The following is a 19417-nucleotide window of genomic DNA, read 5'->3' on the forward strand; positions in this document are numbered from 1 at the left end:
TCATCAATAATCATTAGTAAATATATTGTATAAAAAACATTTGTCACTTTTACCGATATTATATAAAAAATCTGATCCATAAACCAATTAAATAACAACATTTATATTACAATTTCAAAGCATAATAACATACATTTAATATATGAAAATAAGAGTTTTATAGTAAACAACTAAATAATAATTTAAGAATTAACATCTAGATTAAGAATATGGATTAAAAATTAAATTCACGCGCTAAAAAATTTCAAAAATATGATAATACATATTAGCTAAAAAATCATATATTCAGCTAATTTAATATATTTTTTTTGTTATTTGTTAAAGATGATATAGTACCAATAATAATAATAATAATAATAATAATAATAATAATAATAATAATAATAATAATAATAATGTTATATATTTTTTTCAAACTTTTACTTTTTGTTAAATAATTTTGATGCATAAAGTTATTTAAAGATATTTATGTAAATAGAAGGGTTAAAATTTTTTTTCTAAAAAGTTTAAATGAATGTGGGAAGTAGAAACATCAAACCATATATATAACTATTTATGATGCAATGTAATAATATACTCTAAGCGTAAGTCATAGGCTTCTAGTTTTATATAACCGTTAAAACCCGTGGAACCCACGGGTGCTGTTTTTGAATTGAATTTAAAAATTAATTATTTAATAAAATATTATATCAATAATTCTGATAACTTATAAATTGTAATATTGAATATTTAAATAATTTTTTTTATTGGTAATTATTTAATTACTAACTAAATGAGAAGTATTTAATTAGGAATGAAGATTTTTGAAAACTATTTTTTTTTATTCATCATTCTAATTTGACATATGCAGATGATACAATACCAATGTGTGTAATGAAATTAACATAAAATACAACAATACGTAATTATAAAAAAAAATACAGTAATATGATGGATTAAGTGTGATTTCCTAAAATTGAATAAAACGACGTTACAAAAAAGTTGGCTACAAATTTCGAAAAACTTCCTTATAAACAACATTGGAAGTTTTATTTGTGAGTTTGCCATCTTTATCTAAAATTAATAATTTTAATCCCTCTCTACTCTGAACTCTAGATAAGGCAACATACAATTGTCCATGTGAAAAAACTGGATCTTTCAGAAACAGACCAACCTTTGACAACGATTGTCCTTGACTTTTGTTAATAGTCATTGCAAACATACAGCCAAAGGAAACTGTCTTCTTGTGAATTTGAAGGCAATCTTTTTTTCTGATGGAGTTAAAGACATTCTTGGAATAAAAGTCCGATTTCCAATATTAGTTCCAGTTATTATACGTGCCTCAATAACATGTTTGCCCAATGATAACACCTGTAGTCTTGTGCCATTACATAAGCCGTTTTTCTGATCAATATTTCTCAGTAACATTACTGGAACACCAATTTTTAAAACTAATTTATGATTTGGTAAACCGGATACTTTGAGTCCATTTAATACATCAGGAGAGTATAGATTTGCATCAAATTGATCATGGAGAAATTCGGATTCACATATGCAGTCTGAACTTAAATATTCAACTTGATCTCCTGGAAACTTCTTAAGTAAACGGCCGTTTATTTCCTGGACAACTTCATTTTTTGGAGCAAGTATCGCTCTTTCTTGGAAATAATTTATATCGCTATAGTACTCTAAAATTGAAGGATATACAAACTCAATTAAGGAACCTATAGGATCATGTGAATCATTAATGAGAATATCATCCGGAATATCGATAATCGTTTCACAGTCGTTCGGACCACCAAGTTTTCCTTCTCCTATATCCAACAACCAATTTGCAAAATCTCTTATTTTTCCTATATCTGATTGATCCCTTCCAACAGTTAGCCTCATGTTTTTTGTTAATCTATGGACTTTGCAATGTTCCCATAAATATGAAGAACTCAAAGAAGCATTTACAATGTTCTGTCTACTGCCACCCAGCACAACAGGTAGAATTTGTCTAAAATCTCCTCCAAAGACAATAACTTTCCCTCCAAATGGAATATTTGAGATGGTTGAATTTACGCACCTTAATAAATCCTTCAAAGTTCGATCTAAAGCTTCAAATGCATGCTTATGGACCATAGGTGCTTCATCCCAAATTATCAAAGAGGTTTTCCTTATTAAGCTTGCCAACTCACCGTCTGGATTTATGTTACAAAAAGAATCCTCTGTAAGCTCAAATGGAATTATAAATCGAGAGTGTGCTGTTCTACCACCGGACAATAATAAGGAAGCAATACCACTTGAAGCAACATTTAATACAATATTTCCTTCAGATCTAATTGCTACAGATATTGTTTTCCATAAAAAAGTTTTACCCGTTCCACCATACCCGTAAACAAAGAAGACACCTCCTTTATTTTGTTGAATAGCACGCTTGATGTTTAGGAAAATGTTCCGTTGCTCATTTGTTAATGCAAGAAACATACGATCATAGTCATTCTTTATCACGAGAATGTCGTAATCTAGTTCCTCGGTGATAAGTCGATTGTTTGAAGAAGAAACGGATTCAACATCTGGGTATGGCATGTTTTTGAAGTTTTTGAGAGTAGAGTTGTTTCGAAGTAAAATTTGTTGTATTTCGAACAAAGTTAAGTTCTTAAGTTCATCTACTCCGAGAGACAATTCTGCACGAAAATATTAAATAATTAATAAAATACGTGGTTGATATTTAATAATTTCATTACTAATTATTTAATGGGTGTTGAAAAATAAAAATAAATTAATTTTAAAAAATAAGAAAAAATGTAATACCTGCTGACTTAAATCTTCGTCGTTGGCTATATAGAATTCCATCTGCCAAATATTCCCATGTATTTTCCCAAACGATCTCTGGTTTAGACATACTATTACACATCAACAATGTAGCAAATAAAAAGCGTAGATAAAAACCAGATCCAGAATGACTTGCTTCTTTAATTGCATCAATGTATTCCTTGTCATCATCTAATAGCCCGAGTGCATAACAGGCATCTCTAAAAGAAGAATGTGTTTCTCCATTTACCGTGCGAATTTCATCAAATGATGTTGGTCCTTTTACTTTATTTAAAAGAATCCTTAAGAAATATGCTTCACCTAGTTTAGGTGAAACTGAATGAATTCTACCGATGGCTTTTCCTACTTTCCTTCGCTTCCAAAACCGACCATTTAATATCCAAACAAACTTTGTAGGGAATTCAACATATGTGAGTTTTCGTGCTTCACTGTCGATTGCATTACACTCCATCCAAGCTGTGAACTTTGAAGCGGCAACAGAAGGTTTGTCAAGAACATCATCAATATCATCATCTTCGCCATATACAATCTGTTGTTGATTAGGAAGATGAAAAGGTAGTCTAACAACAGAAGGATATCTGCAATGAACATCATATCTAAAAATTCGCCATGATGCTTCACATGCTGATAAATATCTACAATCGTAATATTCAGTTATTTCATCGACCGCATCATTATTTTCACATTCATTGTTGGTTGGTACAACAGCAACTGTAGCTCTATCAGGACCCTTATTTATGTATTTAAACAAATACTTTATAGAAGATCCCTGATTGCACCATTCAATATTAATATGTGCCTGATATCTTTTCAATAGATATTTGTTGTATGGAACAACATTTCTATTATCCAACCTTACACCTGATTTTTCTACAAAATGACCATCGTTTCTTCGCCTATATAACGGAAAACCATTCTGATCAACAGACGAATGATTAATGAATTGTTTTGGAAAGTTTTTAGAGCACTTTTTATCCACCATGCATGGACAATTCATATTTTCAGCTCCACATGGACCATGAATCATAAACTCATTTACAAGTGAATACAATTCAGGATCTTCAATTCTGTCTCGTATCTCTGCTGAAATTATTGGATCGATAAGTTCAACAGTTGGTAGCTTGTTGTCAGAATGCATGAATAGACATATATGACTATGCGGCAAACCTCTTTTTTGAAATTCAATGGTATAAACATCTGTAAAAGAATTTGACAAAAAATAAAAGAGAATGTGATTAGATATCAAAACATATTTAAAATATAATAATAAGATCAATGTTTTATAAAAAAATTAAAAATATAGTTTTAATTACATGCTTGAACTTTGCCGAAAATTTGATTCTCCCTTAAGTCTTTAATGAATGCATCAAGCTTGATCTTAAACAACCTACATAGTATATCAGGTCTGTCTTCTGGTCGAAGTGAAGTATCCTTAAGAAACCTTTTAATCTCAGGGCATTTGGGATTACACGTAAAGGTTATGAAGAAATCAGGATATCCAAACCATTTACATAGTGACATGGCATCCAAATAGTTTTGCAGCATATAGCGTGCACCTCCGGTAAAGGATGAAGGTAATATGACACGTTGGCCGACATTCGAGATATCAGTCGTTCCTTGAGCTTTTTGGTTACGTAAATTTTCATAAGAATCACATCTAAGAACATGTTGTTGCCTACGTATGTAGTAGATTCTCTCCGTTTCCATCATAGTATAGGCATCTACCAGAAATTGTTGAAACAACCTTCTTGAATTAAGTATGAGAGAGAACGAATGATCTCTGTCTTGAATCCTATAAGCGAAATATTCTCTCATTGTACATTTCGCACGCTTGCTGTTGGTCGTAAATGACACACCTCTATGAAGAATGTCAACACTATAACCATCATCCCCATATGGAAATAGCAATGGATATTGGAGAGGAAGGTACGAAGGATGCAATTCACTGATACGTTGTAGACAACCATTTTTTGTTTGAACGACGATATCCCTCTTTTCGATTGAATCCGAAATGTCACCAATTATTAAAGCAGCAACCTCAGAAGCAGTCGGTAGGTTATATGTTCTTCCATCTTGCTCCCTTCTCCCGATAAGTCGTAATTTCATATCAACTTCTGGATTTTTTTGAAAAGTATCTCTTACCATTCTATAAGATCTAACCAAGACATTATTTGAATCCAACATCACCTTAATATCTTTAACAATATCACTATCAGTTGATGTTGATTGATCTTTTTCACCACTAAAATAAATAAATTTATACATAATATTAGTAATATATACATAATATATATATATATATATATATATATATATATATATATATATATATATATATATATAATAGATTATGAATAAGAAGTTTGAGAAAATACCAAAAACATCTTTGTCTATTTGTAATTTCGTTGTCAGTGTCATAAATGTATAACTGAGAGAATTTTGGTTCCGATCCTTTTGCTGGCAAAAGACTTCCAATACTATGATAATTTTGACCACCCAATCTGAAAATGTAAGGAGCGTTTCCTCTATTGATTGAAGAGTCAATTTTACCACCCATCGACGTGAAAGAAAACATTGAATTGTAACGTCGAATGTTTTTCATGAAATGTTTGCTTTTTGAATCCATATTTCGAAACATTCTTTCATAAGTAGGGGGTGCATTCTTTAAGTCTGGAAGTTGAACTTTGCCGTAACCACAACATAATGAATAATCCGTGTTCCCATTTTCTTTACCTCTAATGGATTCATTTCTCCATAACTTTGCACGACATGTTTGACATACAACATCTTGATCACCATGATCCAAATATTCTGTAAAATAAAAGCGTTGAATAAAATATCAATGAATTTTATAATTATATAGAACATAGTATCTGAAATGTAAAATGGATTTTATTTTTTCATTACCATTTGAGATACCAACTATACGATTTTCATTGTTCACTTGATGTATATTTTCTACATCTTCTGTTAAATCAATCAATGGGATAGGGGATAAATGTCTTGTCTTCGTTTTTAATTTATGACATCCAGGATTTAACTTGATTGATGATGAAGAAGTTGTTACTGTAGATGCATTTTTTGATGTCATATCATTTGAAAGTACATGGTACTGTCTTTTCTTTGCTAACTTGGAAGTGATATATTTATCGAAACCAATGTTATCTGAATAAAATAAAAATAAAATAGTTAACTAAATAAATAAATATTTACATAATGGATAATAGTATATTTTAAAAACCATAAATAATTACCATTCGTAATGTTAGATAACGGATTTATAACATTTGTAATGTTAGAAAATGGAGTTCTAACATCTGTAAAGGAAGGACAGTATTGTATGGTTGTGTTATGCTTTGCAGGTGTTGTAAATGAATTGACATTTTGAGTTTGACGAACAATGTTGGTTGATTGATCTGCAAATAGAAATAACTTATAAAACTTGTAAATATATGTATTCAACTATATAACAGTAAAAGATGGAATATAAAATACTAATACGGTTATAGTTAATGATTTTTTTGAAGAGATGCTGTAATGATATACTTGGAACGTTTGAGATTGTTTTTATTTTCTTCGATCTTTTATTTTCCAAATATATTTTTCTTTGTCTTCTTTTCTCTTTGGCCTGCATGTGGTACATGTTACTGTTGTTTTCTGCATAAGAAGACATAGGTTAGGAAATGAAATGTGAAATTATGTACATAATATGTTTATATAATACAATTGAAGTTAGTTAGAATTAAATAAATAATGATAATAAAGTAAATGTATTTAAAAAGTTACCTTTATTAATTTGTTTATTAAAATGTTTAACAAAATTTGCAAATATTAATTTACTCTTTTATAATATATTTTAAAAAAATTAGTAAATTGAAGATTTTAAAAAGTTACCTGATATCAATTATTTCCCTGATGAGCATCATGACTCATCATCCTCATTTCCAACCTAGGGTTTATTCGATTTAAATCTACTGTTTCCCCAATTTCAACCAATCGTGGGTTCGGATGATATCAAGGGTTAAAACCCTAGATCTCCATGGAATCAATGAAGGTAAAATTGTGTGATACACGATAATCGTGATGATTATAAATTGCTTATTGATCTTATGTATCTATTCAAGATTATTTTTTTACAATTAGAAAAACATCTATTCCAGCATATTGATTATTGTTGTAAATTTCAACCATAAATTCATAGAGAAAACAAAGTGATCTAAACTGATAATACTAACCTGACATATGGATATGGAAATCTTGCAGGTAGAACTGGAATGAGGATTACAACTTTAATGAAGCAGTTTGATGTAAGTTTAATGAAAAAAAAATCGCAGAAACAATTGAACATTAAGAAGACGAATGAGGTGTTTCAAAATTTTGGATTTCACGTTTTGAGGTAAAGTTATATGCTTGAATATTGGAAAAAGATTACGATTATATGATTTTATTGTTGTTGGATCTTTATTAGATATAATTTTCTTCCTGATTTTTTGGAATTTAAAAGATTACAACTAAAAATTAGTTTAATATTCAAATTTCATCTAAAAAGGGAGTATAGAATATTAGGAAATAGTTGGTTGAATATAGGTTATTTACAGAAGATAAGTAAATATGCTGCAACCATTACAAAAATGTATGAATTAATTTTAGAGAATCAAAGATATAAATTTTGTTTACATTTTATTATTCACAATACATAAGTAGCAGATTTTATTATTCAGAATACATAAATAGCAATATACTTAGTTTTCGACTTTTGAGTCCAAAGATGTATGATTCGAACTTTAATTGTGAAATCATCCTTGATTGAGTCAATTTCCTTTATAGGAGTAATATGTTCCATTGTACCTTGCAATTAAAAAATAATTGTTTTGTTAACAAAAATGTTAAAATATAAAAAGAAAAATCGAAAGCCATTGATTGATTTATTTATTTATTTGTCTTAATTGTTAATTAGCATTTATCAAAACATTTTCAAGTTAGGGGCAATATGGTCGTTTTGGAGTAAACGAAGTGGAAAAGGGTAACATGATAGTTATAAAAAATAAAAAACTATATCATAGACTATAGTAGAAGTTTTATTATTCAAAATACATAAAAAAAAAGTAGAAATAGCAATACACATTGAATTTTTTGTTATTCAGAATACATAAATAGCAGAATACATAAAAAACCAAATAGATTGATTGATTATTATAGGTCAGATTTTATTATTCAGAATACATAAATAGCAGATTTTATTATTCAGAATACATAAATAGCAGAATTTTATTATACCAATTGATTGATTGATTTATTTGTCTTAATTCTTAACTGCGATATATCAAATACTTATCAAGTTAAGGGCAATATGGTCTTTTTGAAGTAAAAGAAATGGAAAAGAGTAAGATGACAGTTATAAAAAATAAAAAAGTATATCATACACTATAGTAGAAATTTTTTTATTCAGAATACATAAAAAAAAAGTAGAAATAGCAATATACATTCAGTTATTTGTTTTCAAATTAAGGGCATAGATTAATTGATATAGCAGATTTATTATTCAGAATACATAAATAGCATATTTTATTATTCAGAATACATATATAGTAGAATTTTTATTATACAAATTGATTGATTTATTTATCTGTCTTAATTGTTAACTGCGATATATCAAATACTTATCAAGTTAAGGGCACTATGGTCTTTACATATATAGCAATATTTTTATTATACAAATTGATTGATTGATTGATTTGTCTTAATTGTTAATTGCGATATATCAAGCAGATGAAGTAAGATCGATTGTTTTGAAATGCGATGTCAAATCTGTTGAAGGGTGTAATGATTATTGTTTTCGAATGGTATGTGTTCGATTGGTTATTGGGTTTGTATACAGGGATCGATTTTAAACGGAGGTTAAAGATTGTGGGAACGAATAACTGTTAAATTCGATGTTTTCTGGAACGAAGCCTTGGTTATTAAATGAATCATACGAAGGAGCTGTTATTTGATTTTGGAATTGGGGCGAATAATCGAATGATTTGGAGTTGCGAATTTGATTTTGAAAAGCCAATCAGTTGGGTTCGCATATGAAAACAGATAAGTTTTGATTTTGGATTCGCAATTGGGTTAATTGGGTTATTGATTGAGGGACGATTCGTGAAGAAAAATGCGAAGTCAAGAAGGACTGTGAAATGTGATTTGTTCAATATTGGCGTCAAATGCAGTTCACGTGTAAAAGCAAAAATGTTCGCATTTGGTAATACAAATCAAAATTGGGTTTCGCATATGAGGTTGTATGGATTGGGGTTAAAGATGCGAAGGTGATTATGGTTAATATTCATTTCGCATTTGGTGAGACAAACAACTCAAATGCGAATGAACTAAAAAAAATGACTGGAACATGAGAAGAAAGAGGGTGAATGAAGAATGCGAATTTTATTATTCATTCACCCTCTTTCTTCACCCTCTTTTTTCGCAGTTAAGAATGATTTTATAAATAGCAGATTTTATTATTCAGAATACATAAATAGCAGAATTTTATTATACAAATTGATTGATTGATTTATTTGTCTTAATTCTTAACTGCGATATATCAAATACTTATCAAGTTAAGGACAATATGGTCTTTTTGAAGTAAAAGAAATGGAAAAGAGTAAGATGACAGTTATAAAAAATAAAAAAGTATATCATACACTATAGTAGAAATTTTTTTATTCAGAATACATAAAAAAAAAAGTAGAAATAGCAATATACATTCAGTTATTTGTTTTCAAATTAAGGGCATAGTTTGATTGATATAGCAGATTTATTATTCAGAATACATAAATAGCAGATTTTATTATTCAGAATACATATATAGTAGAATTTTTATTATACAAATTGATTGATTTATTTATCTGTCTTAATTGTTAACTGCGATATATCAAATACTTATCAAGTTAGGGGCAATATGGTCTTTACATATATAGCAATATTTTTATTATACAAATTGATTGATTGATTGATTTGTCTTAATTGTTAATTGCGATATATCAAGCAGATGAAGTAAGATCGATTGTTTTGAAATGCGATGTCAAATCTGTTGAAGGGTGTAATGATTATTGTTTTCGAATGGTATGTGTTCGATTGGTTATTGGGTTTATATACAGGGATCGATTTTAAACGGAGGTTAAAGATTGTGGGAACGAATAACTGTTAAATTCGATGTTTTCTGGAACGAAGCCTTGGTTATTAAATGAATCATACGAAGGATCTGTTATTTGATTTTGGAATTGGGGCGAATAATCGAACGATTTGGAGTTGCGAATTTGATTTTGAAAAGCCAATCAGTTGGGTTCGCATATGAAAACAGATAAGTTTTGATTTTGGATTCGCAATTGGGTTAATTGGGTTATTGATTGAGGGACGATTCGTGAAGAAAAATGCGAAGTCAAGAAGGACTGTGAAATGTGATTTGTTCAATATTGGAGTCAAATGCAGTTCACGTGTAAAAGCAAAAATGTTCGCATTTGGTAATACAAATCAAAATTGGGTTTCGCATATGAGGTTGTATGGATTGGGGTTAAAGATGCGAAGGTGATTATGGTTAATATTCATTTCGCATTTGGTGAGACAAACAACTCAAATGCGAATGAACTAAAAAAAAAATGACTGGAACATGCGAAGAAAGAGGGTGAATGAAGAATGCGAATTTTTACAGTAGAATGCGAATTGGGGAAGAAAGCTAAGAATTTCGCATTTTTATTATACAAATTGATTGATTGATTGATTTGTCTTAATTGTTAATTGCGATATATGAAATACTTATCAAGTTAGGGGCAATATATTTTATTTGAGTTATAACCAAAATCAACTAACTTGTCCAATTTAAAACAATAAAAGTATCCAAAAATATTCAAAACCAATAATATTTGACATCCTAAATACCCCAAAATAAAAATCATACCAAGCAATTAAAATATCTTTATAACCAAAACAAATGATCAAAATATATTAAATGTGTCTTATAACCGATAGAAACTCACTTTTCAATTTTTGGAATCAAGAGTGGAGTTTCCTCTGCGGTTGACTTTCTTTTAGCCTTAGTTGAACTTAAATCATATCCAGAATCAACATCATAAATTTCTTGGAGGTTGCGCTTCAAATCACCTGATATTTTGCAAGGACTTGTTGCGGTTGACTTATCAACTGTTGAGGGTGTAAAACTTTCGTCTGTTTGTGAGATCACATCCTAATTTAAAAAAAAATGTTTGATTCCTAAAAAAAATAACTAATATAATTAAAAGTTTATAAAATAAAATGAAAAACCTTTTGAACAGGCTGTACAACATCATCGGATTCCAAAGCAACTTGATTTAAGGAGACAGATTGAATACTCTAAAAAATAAAATGGAAATATGTTAATCGTTGTGTACTTTAACATTAAAGAATTGTAAATTTTCAACAATAAAAAATTACATACCATAAGTTCTATTTTACTTTCCAATTCACAAACAATGGACATATCTTCTGTAACTCTGAGAACTGTGTAGATGTTATTATAGTTGTTGACATTGTATTCTGTAATATCTACAACAAAACCAAACTTGCGGTTTTTCAACACGTTAAGTTGCATTGGAAATAGGGCATCACTGTCTCCGGCCTGTAAGATATATTTTAATAAATTAAAAAAATTAAGTAAATGTTTTCTGATTTTAAAGGTATGAATAATATACCGCATCATGTATCTTTTTCAACTCGTAGGCACTTATATTTAACAACCTCCTTGCTTCCCTATCAAAAAGAGTCAATCCAATGGTTCCAGTACAATCTTGTACGTTAATTGGAATTATATACCTAAAACAAAAAATAATTATGTCATTGTTAGTGTTGTTTTAAGATTGACAAAATTAATAGAAATAAATATGTCTATACTTTATAACTGACTGAAATTCAGATTTTTTGCATTGTGCATTTGTACACTCGACAACCATAGTTTCTAAAATTCCCTCAGGGTTGGTATACGAATGATTGGTTTTGGGAACAGGGATAATTTTTTTTCCACATTTTTTGCATGCTTCATAATACCATGGTAGATTCTGCCTTATATTAACAATGGAAGCAACTAATAAAAACTTCATTTCCTGTATCATATCAAATGTAAAAATTATTAAAATAAATTATGCAAAAATAAAATGTAAAACATATAAAATAATGCAATATACCTTAATTGGTTCGGTGATCTCACAGATTGTTTTTAATGGAAAATTGCCCTTAAAGTCATCTGTATATGAAGAAGAGTAGCTTTGAAGTGTAGTTATGCTTTTTTCAGTTATACCGAAATTGTCATGACATTTCAACCTGTAATGTTTAATTTAGATTCATGAATATTAGGTTTTGTGTTTTTTTTAAGTTAAAATACATTATAAAAAAATAAAAAACAATTGGAAACTAACTTATTTTTAAACTCATTTATTTCATAAATGTCAGAATTTATGAACAATTTCGTTACTTCAAAATGACTTTTAGCTTCACCAAGACCTGTAAAAAATGTATATCCAATTATTAAAATTTATATAAAAACAGTAATTATAAACATCTATATATAAAGACTGAATACAAACCATTCCAAATGTTTAGCTTCAAAAACTGCATCACGATAACAACAAAATTAACAGTCGGGTTATTTTTTAGGTATTCTGAAATTTGATATGCTTGACTTCCAAAAATAGTAACCTTCAGATGTACAGAACTAAATAAACCATAAAATAGTATATTAATATTAATTTGTGATTAATTAAAGATAATAAATAATAAATAAATAATACAATATAATCTCACTCTAGGTTGCTAAGAGTGACTTTTATATAATGCTTGGATGGTACTGGATTTGAAGTTTCAAGAGGCCTAAATGACACGATATGTCCAATAACATCTACACAACATATACCACAAAAAAATAAAAGTTTAGGATTAAATTCGTAATATTTAAATAATAAAATGTATAACCAAAAAAAAAATGATAAAAAATGATTTTATTAATATTTTATGACTAACCAAAGAATGTGTCTTTTGGGCATGTTTGTTCTATGATAGAATTAAAGTCAACAAACATAAATCCATTGACCGGACCCGAGAAATCATCACATTTTTTTAGGATGCTTTTCCAATCCAAAGTTAAGGTCTGTTTATGACCTGTATAACTAAAACCATTAGTAACAGCAGCCATATTGGGTTTTATAACTATATAACTTTCATCTTCCTTTAAAAGATGACGAAATCTGGAGAAATTCCGATTGAAGACACGAGCTTGGTATTGTGTACCCTGTTTAAAAAAAAATTAAAAATTATTATGTTCATGAAACATGTCTAATATTGAATGATGAATAAAAAATATATCAAATACAACAAACTTCCTCATCCATGATGATCATTTCAATGGAACAAACTTTATTATTTCTGACAAAGTTCCAAATTTTAAGCACCCGAACCTTGATATGCGATTTTTCATCTATCTGGTCAATGTTATTTAGGTAAACCTTATTTCCTATTTCCATTTTCTGCAATAAATTTAATCATTATAGAATTGTAAGGAAAATTAGCAACCTTTTAAAATGTACAGAACATCCTAACCAATAAGTAAAACAGAAAAATTATAAATCAACACATGACAATAACAACTGACTTAATGTACTCATAAATTTTTAAATTGAATAATTCATTTTATAATAAAATGGAATACAAACAAAAACAAATAATTCATATGAAATAATGTTTTAGATTGAATAAAAGTTTATATAATAAGATGGAACACAAATATATAATAAACATGAAAACGACAATTATACCGAAAATGCCCCTGCAACATAGTAACACTAACAGATAACATAACAATGAGTAAAACAGAAAAATTAAAAATCAACACATGACAATAACAACTGACTTAATGTACTCAAAAATTTTAAAATTCTAAATTTTTTTGAGATTGTATTTAGATAAAAACAAACAAATTTTAAAATTTCATACCATAAAAAAAGTTATTGTGCACATCTGAAAAAGACTATTTTTAATTTTTTTTTAAAGAAAATGAACTTGTAATGTTTATTAGTTTTTCGTCTTTTAAACTGAAAAGGTAGAAGAAGTAGACGATTAAGAAGAATTACAAAAAAGAAGAAGAATAGAAATCATACAATGAGAATGTGATAGATACAGATAAATAAGAACATGGAGGAAATAGAAATATTGGTAATTCTGATTTTTGAATACACTAACCTGATATTTAATTCTTGAAGCGTTGCAGAATAACAAAGAATGAAGAAGAATACGTTTGTTGTGGTTTCTATGGAGCAGAATTGTTATGGAGCAGAATGGTAAAAACAAAATAACCGTATAAATGATATTTACGTTTGCTGAAAAATACTGCAGATTTTTAGGGATTTAATGATTGCAATATATTGAATTTGCAATCAAAATAAACAAACTTTCAAATTTAATCGTGATTTTCGAATCTGATTATTCATTAACATATTTTTTCAAATTATTTCCATAATCTTTATTCATTTAAAATTAATGCATGAATATTTTGAATGCAGTTGACAGCTAAAATTTCCTGATATATTGCATCAGTTTGAACTTTTATTCAATTTTCGGATTCAATGGCATTTACGTAAATATAGAAGAAAAAATGAGCGGAAAAACTCTATTTTGGGGGGCTGGAAGAATGCCACGTGGCCGAGTTCTACTTATTTATTAGAATTAGGATTACCCAAAACATGTCATCAACGACCATATCACCATCTTTTAAAATTTAACTTTACGTATTATATCTCTTCCTCTCATAAAATAGCATTCATTTTATAATTATAATAATTAATTCCTTAGATTAAACCTTCATTTATATTAAGCCTTCCTTTATATTAAAGGTTATTTTATTTTAACTGCCATCTTATTTAACCTCCAATTCATTATCATCTTAATTCCATAACACCAACTCGTAAACAAAATTATTCATATTTCCATTTGAAAAATAAAAGAAACATATATTTCGTTAGAAAATTTTACATTATATACTTGTTTGTTTATTTTAATTAGGACTATATTCATATAACTATATAACAGTTATCATAATATCAAACGTTCCTACTTAAAAAAAAAAATACAAACACTTTTTAATTAATTATGAAACATTTTATAAATAATATTACTATAAAACACTATATGTAATATATATTTAGTTCTTATTAGAAAACTAATTCGTTATTTACATGAGTTTATAAATTTCAAATAAACTCAAACCGTAGTTTTTTTTTTTCTTACTCATTAACAATCTACATCATAAAATGAATTGTTAATATCAATTTGGTCGGTTTTTAATGGCTTAGAACAATTTAAAAAAAATCCTTCTTTCATGACACATTCAAGAATCAAAAATGAAAGAACATTTTACATATAAACTCACTTACAGACTATACACACAATATTTTATCCACAGAAAAAAAAAAAAAAAAAAGAGATTGTTAAACGGTTTCTCAGACAAAACATACATACATAATTAAAGATACGCACATGCACAACATACTAAACACACACACAAACAGTTAAACAATCACCCACACATAGATATAACACAAAGATAACACAAAACCTTCGGATTCAAATACAAATACATAAAGATTGGGAGTAAGATCTGGAAAAACAAAAAATAGTTTGGAAGCTGTCTTATATCAAGTGCTCTGATCCTATGCATATTTCAGTATCTAAAAAGGTCATTTTTTATGTTTACAGTATGTAATCGATAAAGGCACCATGGCGATATTAGAAAAAGATGTGATGGGTGGATGAGTCGAGTAGCTTAAACATTGGTGGTATCAAGAAACGATGGATCTGAGAATAAATCTAGGTTTATCTTGCGTCAGCATCAGCGTCGATGTGGTAGCGAACCGTCATGGAGGTGGAGGCGGAAGCATCATAAATTGATGTCAGTGATGGCACTACAAGGATTAAGCCCTATTTTGACGACACTTTGGAACTATGTACCGACGACTTGTCGTCGGTAAAGCTTATACCAACGACATGTCGTCTATAAAAAGTCGTCGGCATAGATCCGTCGGTAAAAGTTGAAAATGTCGTCAAGACAGGAGTCGTTGGTATAGAATAACCAATCCAGACGACAAGTCGTCGGCAAAGGATCGTCAGGATTGATTTTCGAGGAAATAAGAAAAAAATTTATTCGGACCCTATACTGACGACTTGCCATCAGGAAAAGTTTGAGCAATACCGACGACATGATGTCTGGAAAGGGGAAAACCGTTTTTACAGTTGCAAAGTTGTACCGACGACAAGTCGTCGGTATAGCCTTTTTTTTTTCATAAAACCAAATGTTTCATAAAACAAATCCAAAAAAGATATTTACATAATATAAATATAACATAACATACCATTAAAATCCAAAAACACTTAAGAAACCTATCATACCATTCAAATTCTACTAAATACCATACCATTCATATTCTACTCCATAACAAAAAAAAAACAAGTTTTTAACAAACATTGTTATCACTATCATTCTAGTTCTCCTCCTCCTCCTCCCCATCATCATCATCATCATCATCATTAACCTCCTCGTGTTCATTGGATGTTTCAGGGTTATTTTGTGAAAACATATTGGGATTAAACTGGAATTGTGACATTGGTTGTGGTTGGAAGTTTGGAATGCCGGATGTGAAAGTGTTATTAAACATTTTGGTTCATTTGTAGCATTTGTTGTTGCATGATTTGAAGTTGTTGGGATAATACAACAACTTAGGGATTATCTGAAAATTTGGATGTGGAAGCTTTGGAACGTTTGGTATGTTCATTTGGAAATAAAGTATTGTTGATGTTTGGTTTCCTTCCAATTCCGCGAATATGCCTATGTCACTCACAGAGGGCACGAGCGAGACATTGTTATTCATTTAACTTTTTGTTCTCCCGAAGCTCTGACTGCATCAACATCTTCTCTCATTGAATGTTTTCCTAAAATAAAGAAAACAATAAAAATACATTAATTAAAAAAAATAACTAAATTTATACAGTAAAATAATAATAATATACCTTAAACTAATAATAATAATAATGATAATAATAACATATTTATCAAACAACTTATTAACTTTGTTTATTACTTACCCAAACTACTTCTGCTTGCGGTGTACACCAACTCCGATTTTCTTTAAATCGCATCTGTCTCCAACTGTAACATCCCGAAATTCAGGTATATCTACTTAACCCTTCTTCTTTTAAAGTAGTCAAGATTAGCCCCCTAAAAGAGAAAGTGTTGCTAGTGAGTGCATTAGGCATACTAATAAGGTACGTTGCGCGTACTCATGGGCCTGTTATGGATGCGGACTCCACCCGGTATGCTGGGCGTACCTTAAGCTACGCTGGGCATAGCGAGCCCAGACTCAAAACCCTAAATGGGACTTGTGCACTATATAAGGAATGTTGTGGCCTTATCCTCAACCACTATTTCAGAGAGTGAAACCCTAAGTGAGAGCTACCCTTCGTTCTTAACCCTTGTGTGTGCTTTGGAGCTTAAAAGTCCCTTGGTGTGGTAGTATAGAAGAAGAGAGGACCATTTTGGAAGCTAGTCTTGGAGTGCAAGTTTTGGATTTGAGCTTTGCAAAGGTGGGAGCATCATTTGGAGGTAAAAAGCTTCAAGCTTTCCTTCTTTTCTATTTGTGTTTTGTATGGGGATGTTTTAGGGTTTTGTTCCCCACGATGATAACTTTATGTGTTAATATGCCCCTAGGACCCGAGATCTGTCCCATGTTAGCTTATTTTGGGTTGCTATGTAAAAAAATCCAGTCTTGGTCATTAAGAGCTAACCATGTTTGAGTTATGGGCTTCTAAAGGTTGGAAATGGAATGATTTTAGTGTTGGTGACTTCTACAGCCATGCAAAGGCTTAAAGTCACCGATTTTATGGATTAAGTGGCTATAGAATAGTCAGATCTGGGAGTTGAACGTGTGTCTTAACCGTTTAAGAAGTAAAATATAAAGGAGTATAAGACTGCGACTTACGCAGGGCGTAATCCCAATACGCACGACATAGGGGGTTGCGTTCCCCATTTCTGTGAAGCTTTCGGGTACACTCCGCGTACAGATTTGGTACGCGTCGCGTAACCCGGAGGGTTGACTTTTAGGGTTTAGCCAATGTTTGGACCTTTGAGCCATGGGAGGGGTAAAATGGTCTTTTACCCTTCTGATAGAACCTAGAGGGAGTTTAGCCTAGACTTTGAGAGTCGTATTGATTAGAATGATTTTTCTATGTATTAGGCGGAGGCTAGACCAGTATTTCCGAGTTTGACATTTACCGAGTTACCCGATGTGAGTTTTCTCACTATACTTTACCTAGAGCGGTAATTGGAGTTATGTGACATAGTATCTTGTATGCTTTTGCATGATGTGATTCCTATGTGATTTGTGCTATGTATGATTCAGAGTTTACAGAGTTAGGACTGGAAGGTCCACAGAGTTTGGACTAGAGGGTCCATAGAGTTATGAGATTGGAGGGGGTCCCAATGAGACACATTGACCAGAGGGTCATATAGAGTTATAGCCTCGAGTGGCTAATATGTGTTGTATGTGGTATTTTGGGGAACTCACTAAGCATTTATGCTTACCGTGTTATGTGTTATGTGTTTCAGGTACTAGCGAGGATCGCAGGAAGGCGCCGACATGATTTATACACACTGGCAGAAGATTATGTTTTTTTAGATTCTGGGATATGTTTATTGTGATGACATTTGAGTAAGCCTTGGTGACGATGCGACTTCGTGCCTATTGAGTAGGCCTTGGTGACGATGTGACTTCGTGCCTATTTGATAAACCTTGGTGACGATGTGAATTCGTGCGTTTTGTGTAAACCCAGGTGACTATGAGACGTAGTGCCTTTTGTGTAAACCCATGTGACTATGAGAGTAGTGCCTATTGTGTAAACCTTGGTGACTATGAGACGTAGTGCCAATTATATGAACCCTGGTGACTATGAGACGTAGTGTCTGTTGTATAAACCGTGGTAGCAAATGGACTTTGTGCCAGTTCCTTAGGTAAATCCTTAGGAATGAATGAAGAAAGTATAATCGATTCTTAGGGTAAAACCTTAAGAAATAAAGAAGATAATGAGGGTGGGAAATTGGGTTGGTTGTTTGATGATTGAATATAATAAATATATTATTGTGGGTTGAAAACCCTATATGCTCACCAGGCTCCCAAGCCTGACCCACTCAGTTTTCTTTGCATTACATGTAATGACACAAGAGTATAAGTTGGTGGACTTGACGGGAGATTTTGGATTATAAACCAGTGGTTATAAATGACTGTTGTAAGGTCTATTTTATATTGTTTATACTTTTGATCTGTATCGGAACATGACATCCCGATGTTTTATTATTTAATAAAAATACATTCTTTTTGAGAAATATTTTTGATAAATGGTTATCATATTTTATTTTTGGGACAAATTCCGCAACTGTTTTCGTTAAAAGATAACTCTGATATTAAACAAAGCATAAACAAATTGGTCTTTTCTGGCCGTGAAATTGGGGATGTCACAGTTGGTATCAGAGCATTAGTTTAAGCGAACTAGGAATTTGTAGGAAATTTCTAGATTTAAACTT

General features: G+C 30.3%; 2 protein-coding genes and 1 long non-coding RNA gene across 3 annotated transcripts; all 3 read right to left on the reverse strand.

Moving 5' to 3' along the window:
* Positions 1 to 1188: 1188 nt before the first annotated feature.
* Positions 1189 to 6469, reverse strand: LOC145009554 (uncharacterized). Its single transcript, XM_078968231.1, has 7 exons — positions 6445 to 6469; positions 6051 to 6212; positions 5716 to 5961; positions 5172 to 5607; positions 4110 to 5038; positions 2776 to 3993; positions 1189 to 2648 (listed from the first exon to the last, which is right to left on the reverse strand). The coding sequence occupies exons 1-7, from the start codon at positions 6467 to 6469 to the stop codon at positions 1189 to 1191; spliced, it is 4476 nt and encodes a 1491-aa protein (XP_078824357.1).
* Positions 6470 to 10714: 4245 nt separating this feature from the next.
* LOC145009555 (uncharacterized) lies at positions 10715 to 12386 on the reverse strand. The gene is made up of 8 exons (XM_078968232.1): positions 12357 to 12386; positions 12272 to 12300; positions 11985 to 12120; positions 11707 to 11903; positions 11496 to 11616; positions 11243 to 11422; positions 11089 to 11157; positions 10715 to 11011 (listed from the first exon to the last, which is right to left on the reverse strand). Exons 1-8 carry the CDS (start codon positions 12384 to 12386, stop codon positions 10802 to 10804), a joined length of 972 nt encoding a protein of 323 aa, XP_078824358.1. The 3' UTR covers positions 10715 to 10801.
* Positions 12387 to 12394: 8 nt separating this feature from the next.
* On the reverse strand, positions 12395 to 13026 carry LOC145008443 (uncharacterized). Its single transcript, XR_013663434.1, has 3 exons — positions 12817 to 13026; positions 12601 to 12694; positions 12395 to 12511 (listed from the first exon to the last, which is right to left on the reverse strand). It is a non-coding gene; the product is annotated as an uncharacterized LOC145008443 (long non-coding RNA).
* Between the last annotated feature and the right edge of the window lie 6391 nt (positions 13027 to 19417).

Source organism: Lactuca saligna, chromosome 8 (assembly GCF_052625555.1).
Source record: "Lactuca saligna cultivar CGN05327 chromosome 8, ASM5262555v1, whole genome shotgun sequence".
Lineage (NCBI taxonomy): Eukaryota > Viridiplantae > Streptophyta > Magnoliopsida > Asterales > Asteraceae > Lactuca > Lactuca saligna.

What these genes read in the sequence shown, in the direction of transcription:
- LOC145009554 (XM_078968231.1), bottom strand. Translation starts at nt 6,469, where the DNA reads ATGTCTTCTTATGCAGAAAACAACA. An exon ending in TTTCGGCAAAGTTCAAGCAT is followed by an intron (nt 3,994 to 4,109) that starts GTAATTAAAACT and finishes ATTCTTTTACAG; the next exon opens with ATGTTTATACCATTGAATTT. An exon ending in ACGAAGATTTAAGTCAGCAG is followed by an intron (nt 2,649 to 2,775) that starts GTATTACATTTT and finishes ATTTTCGTGCAG; the next exon opens with AATTGTCTCTCGGAGTAGAT.
- LOC145009555 (XM_078968232.1), bottom strand. Translation starts at nt 12,386, where the DNA reads ATGGTTTGTATTCAGTCTTTATATATAGAT. An exon ending in AAGCTAAAAGTCATTTTGAA is followed by an intron (nt 12,121 to 12,271) that starts GTAACGAAATTG and finishes TAAACATTACAG; the next exon opens with GTTGAAATGTCATGACAATT. An exon ending in TGAAAAAGATACATGATGCG is followed by an intron (nt 11,423 to 11,495) that starts GTATATTATTCA and finishes TATATCTTACAG; the next exon opens with GCCGGAGACAGTGATGCCCT.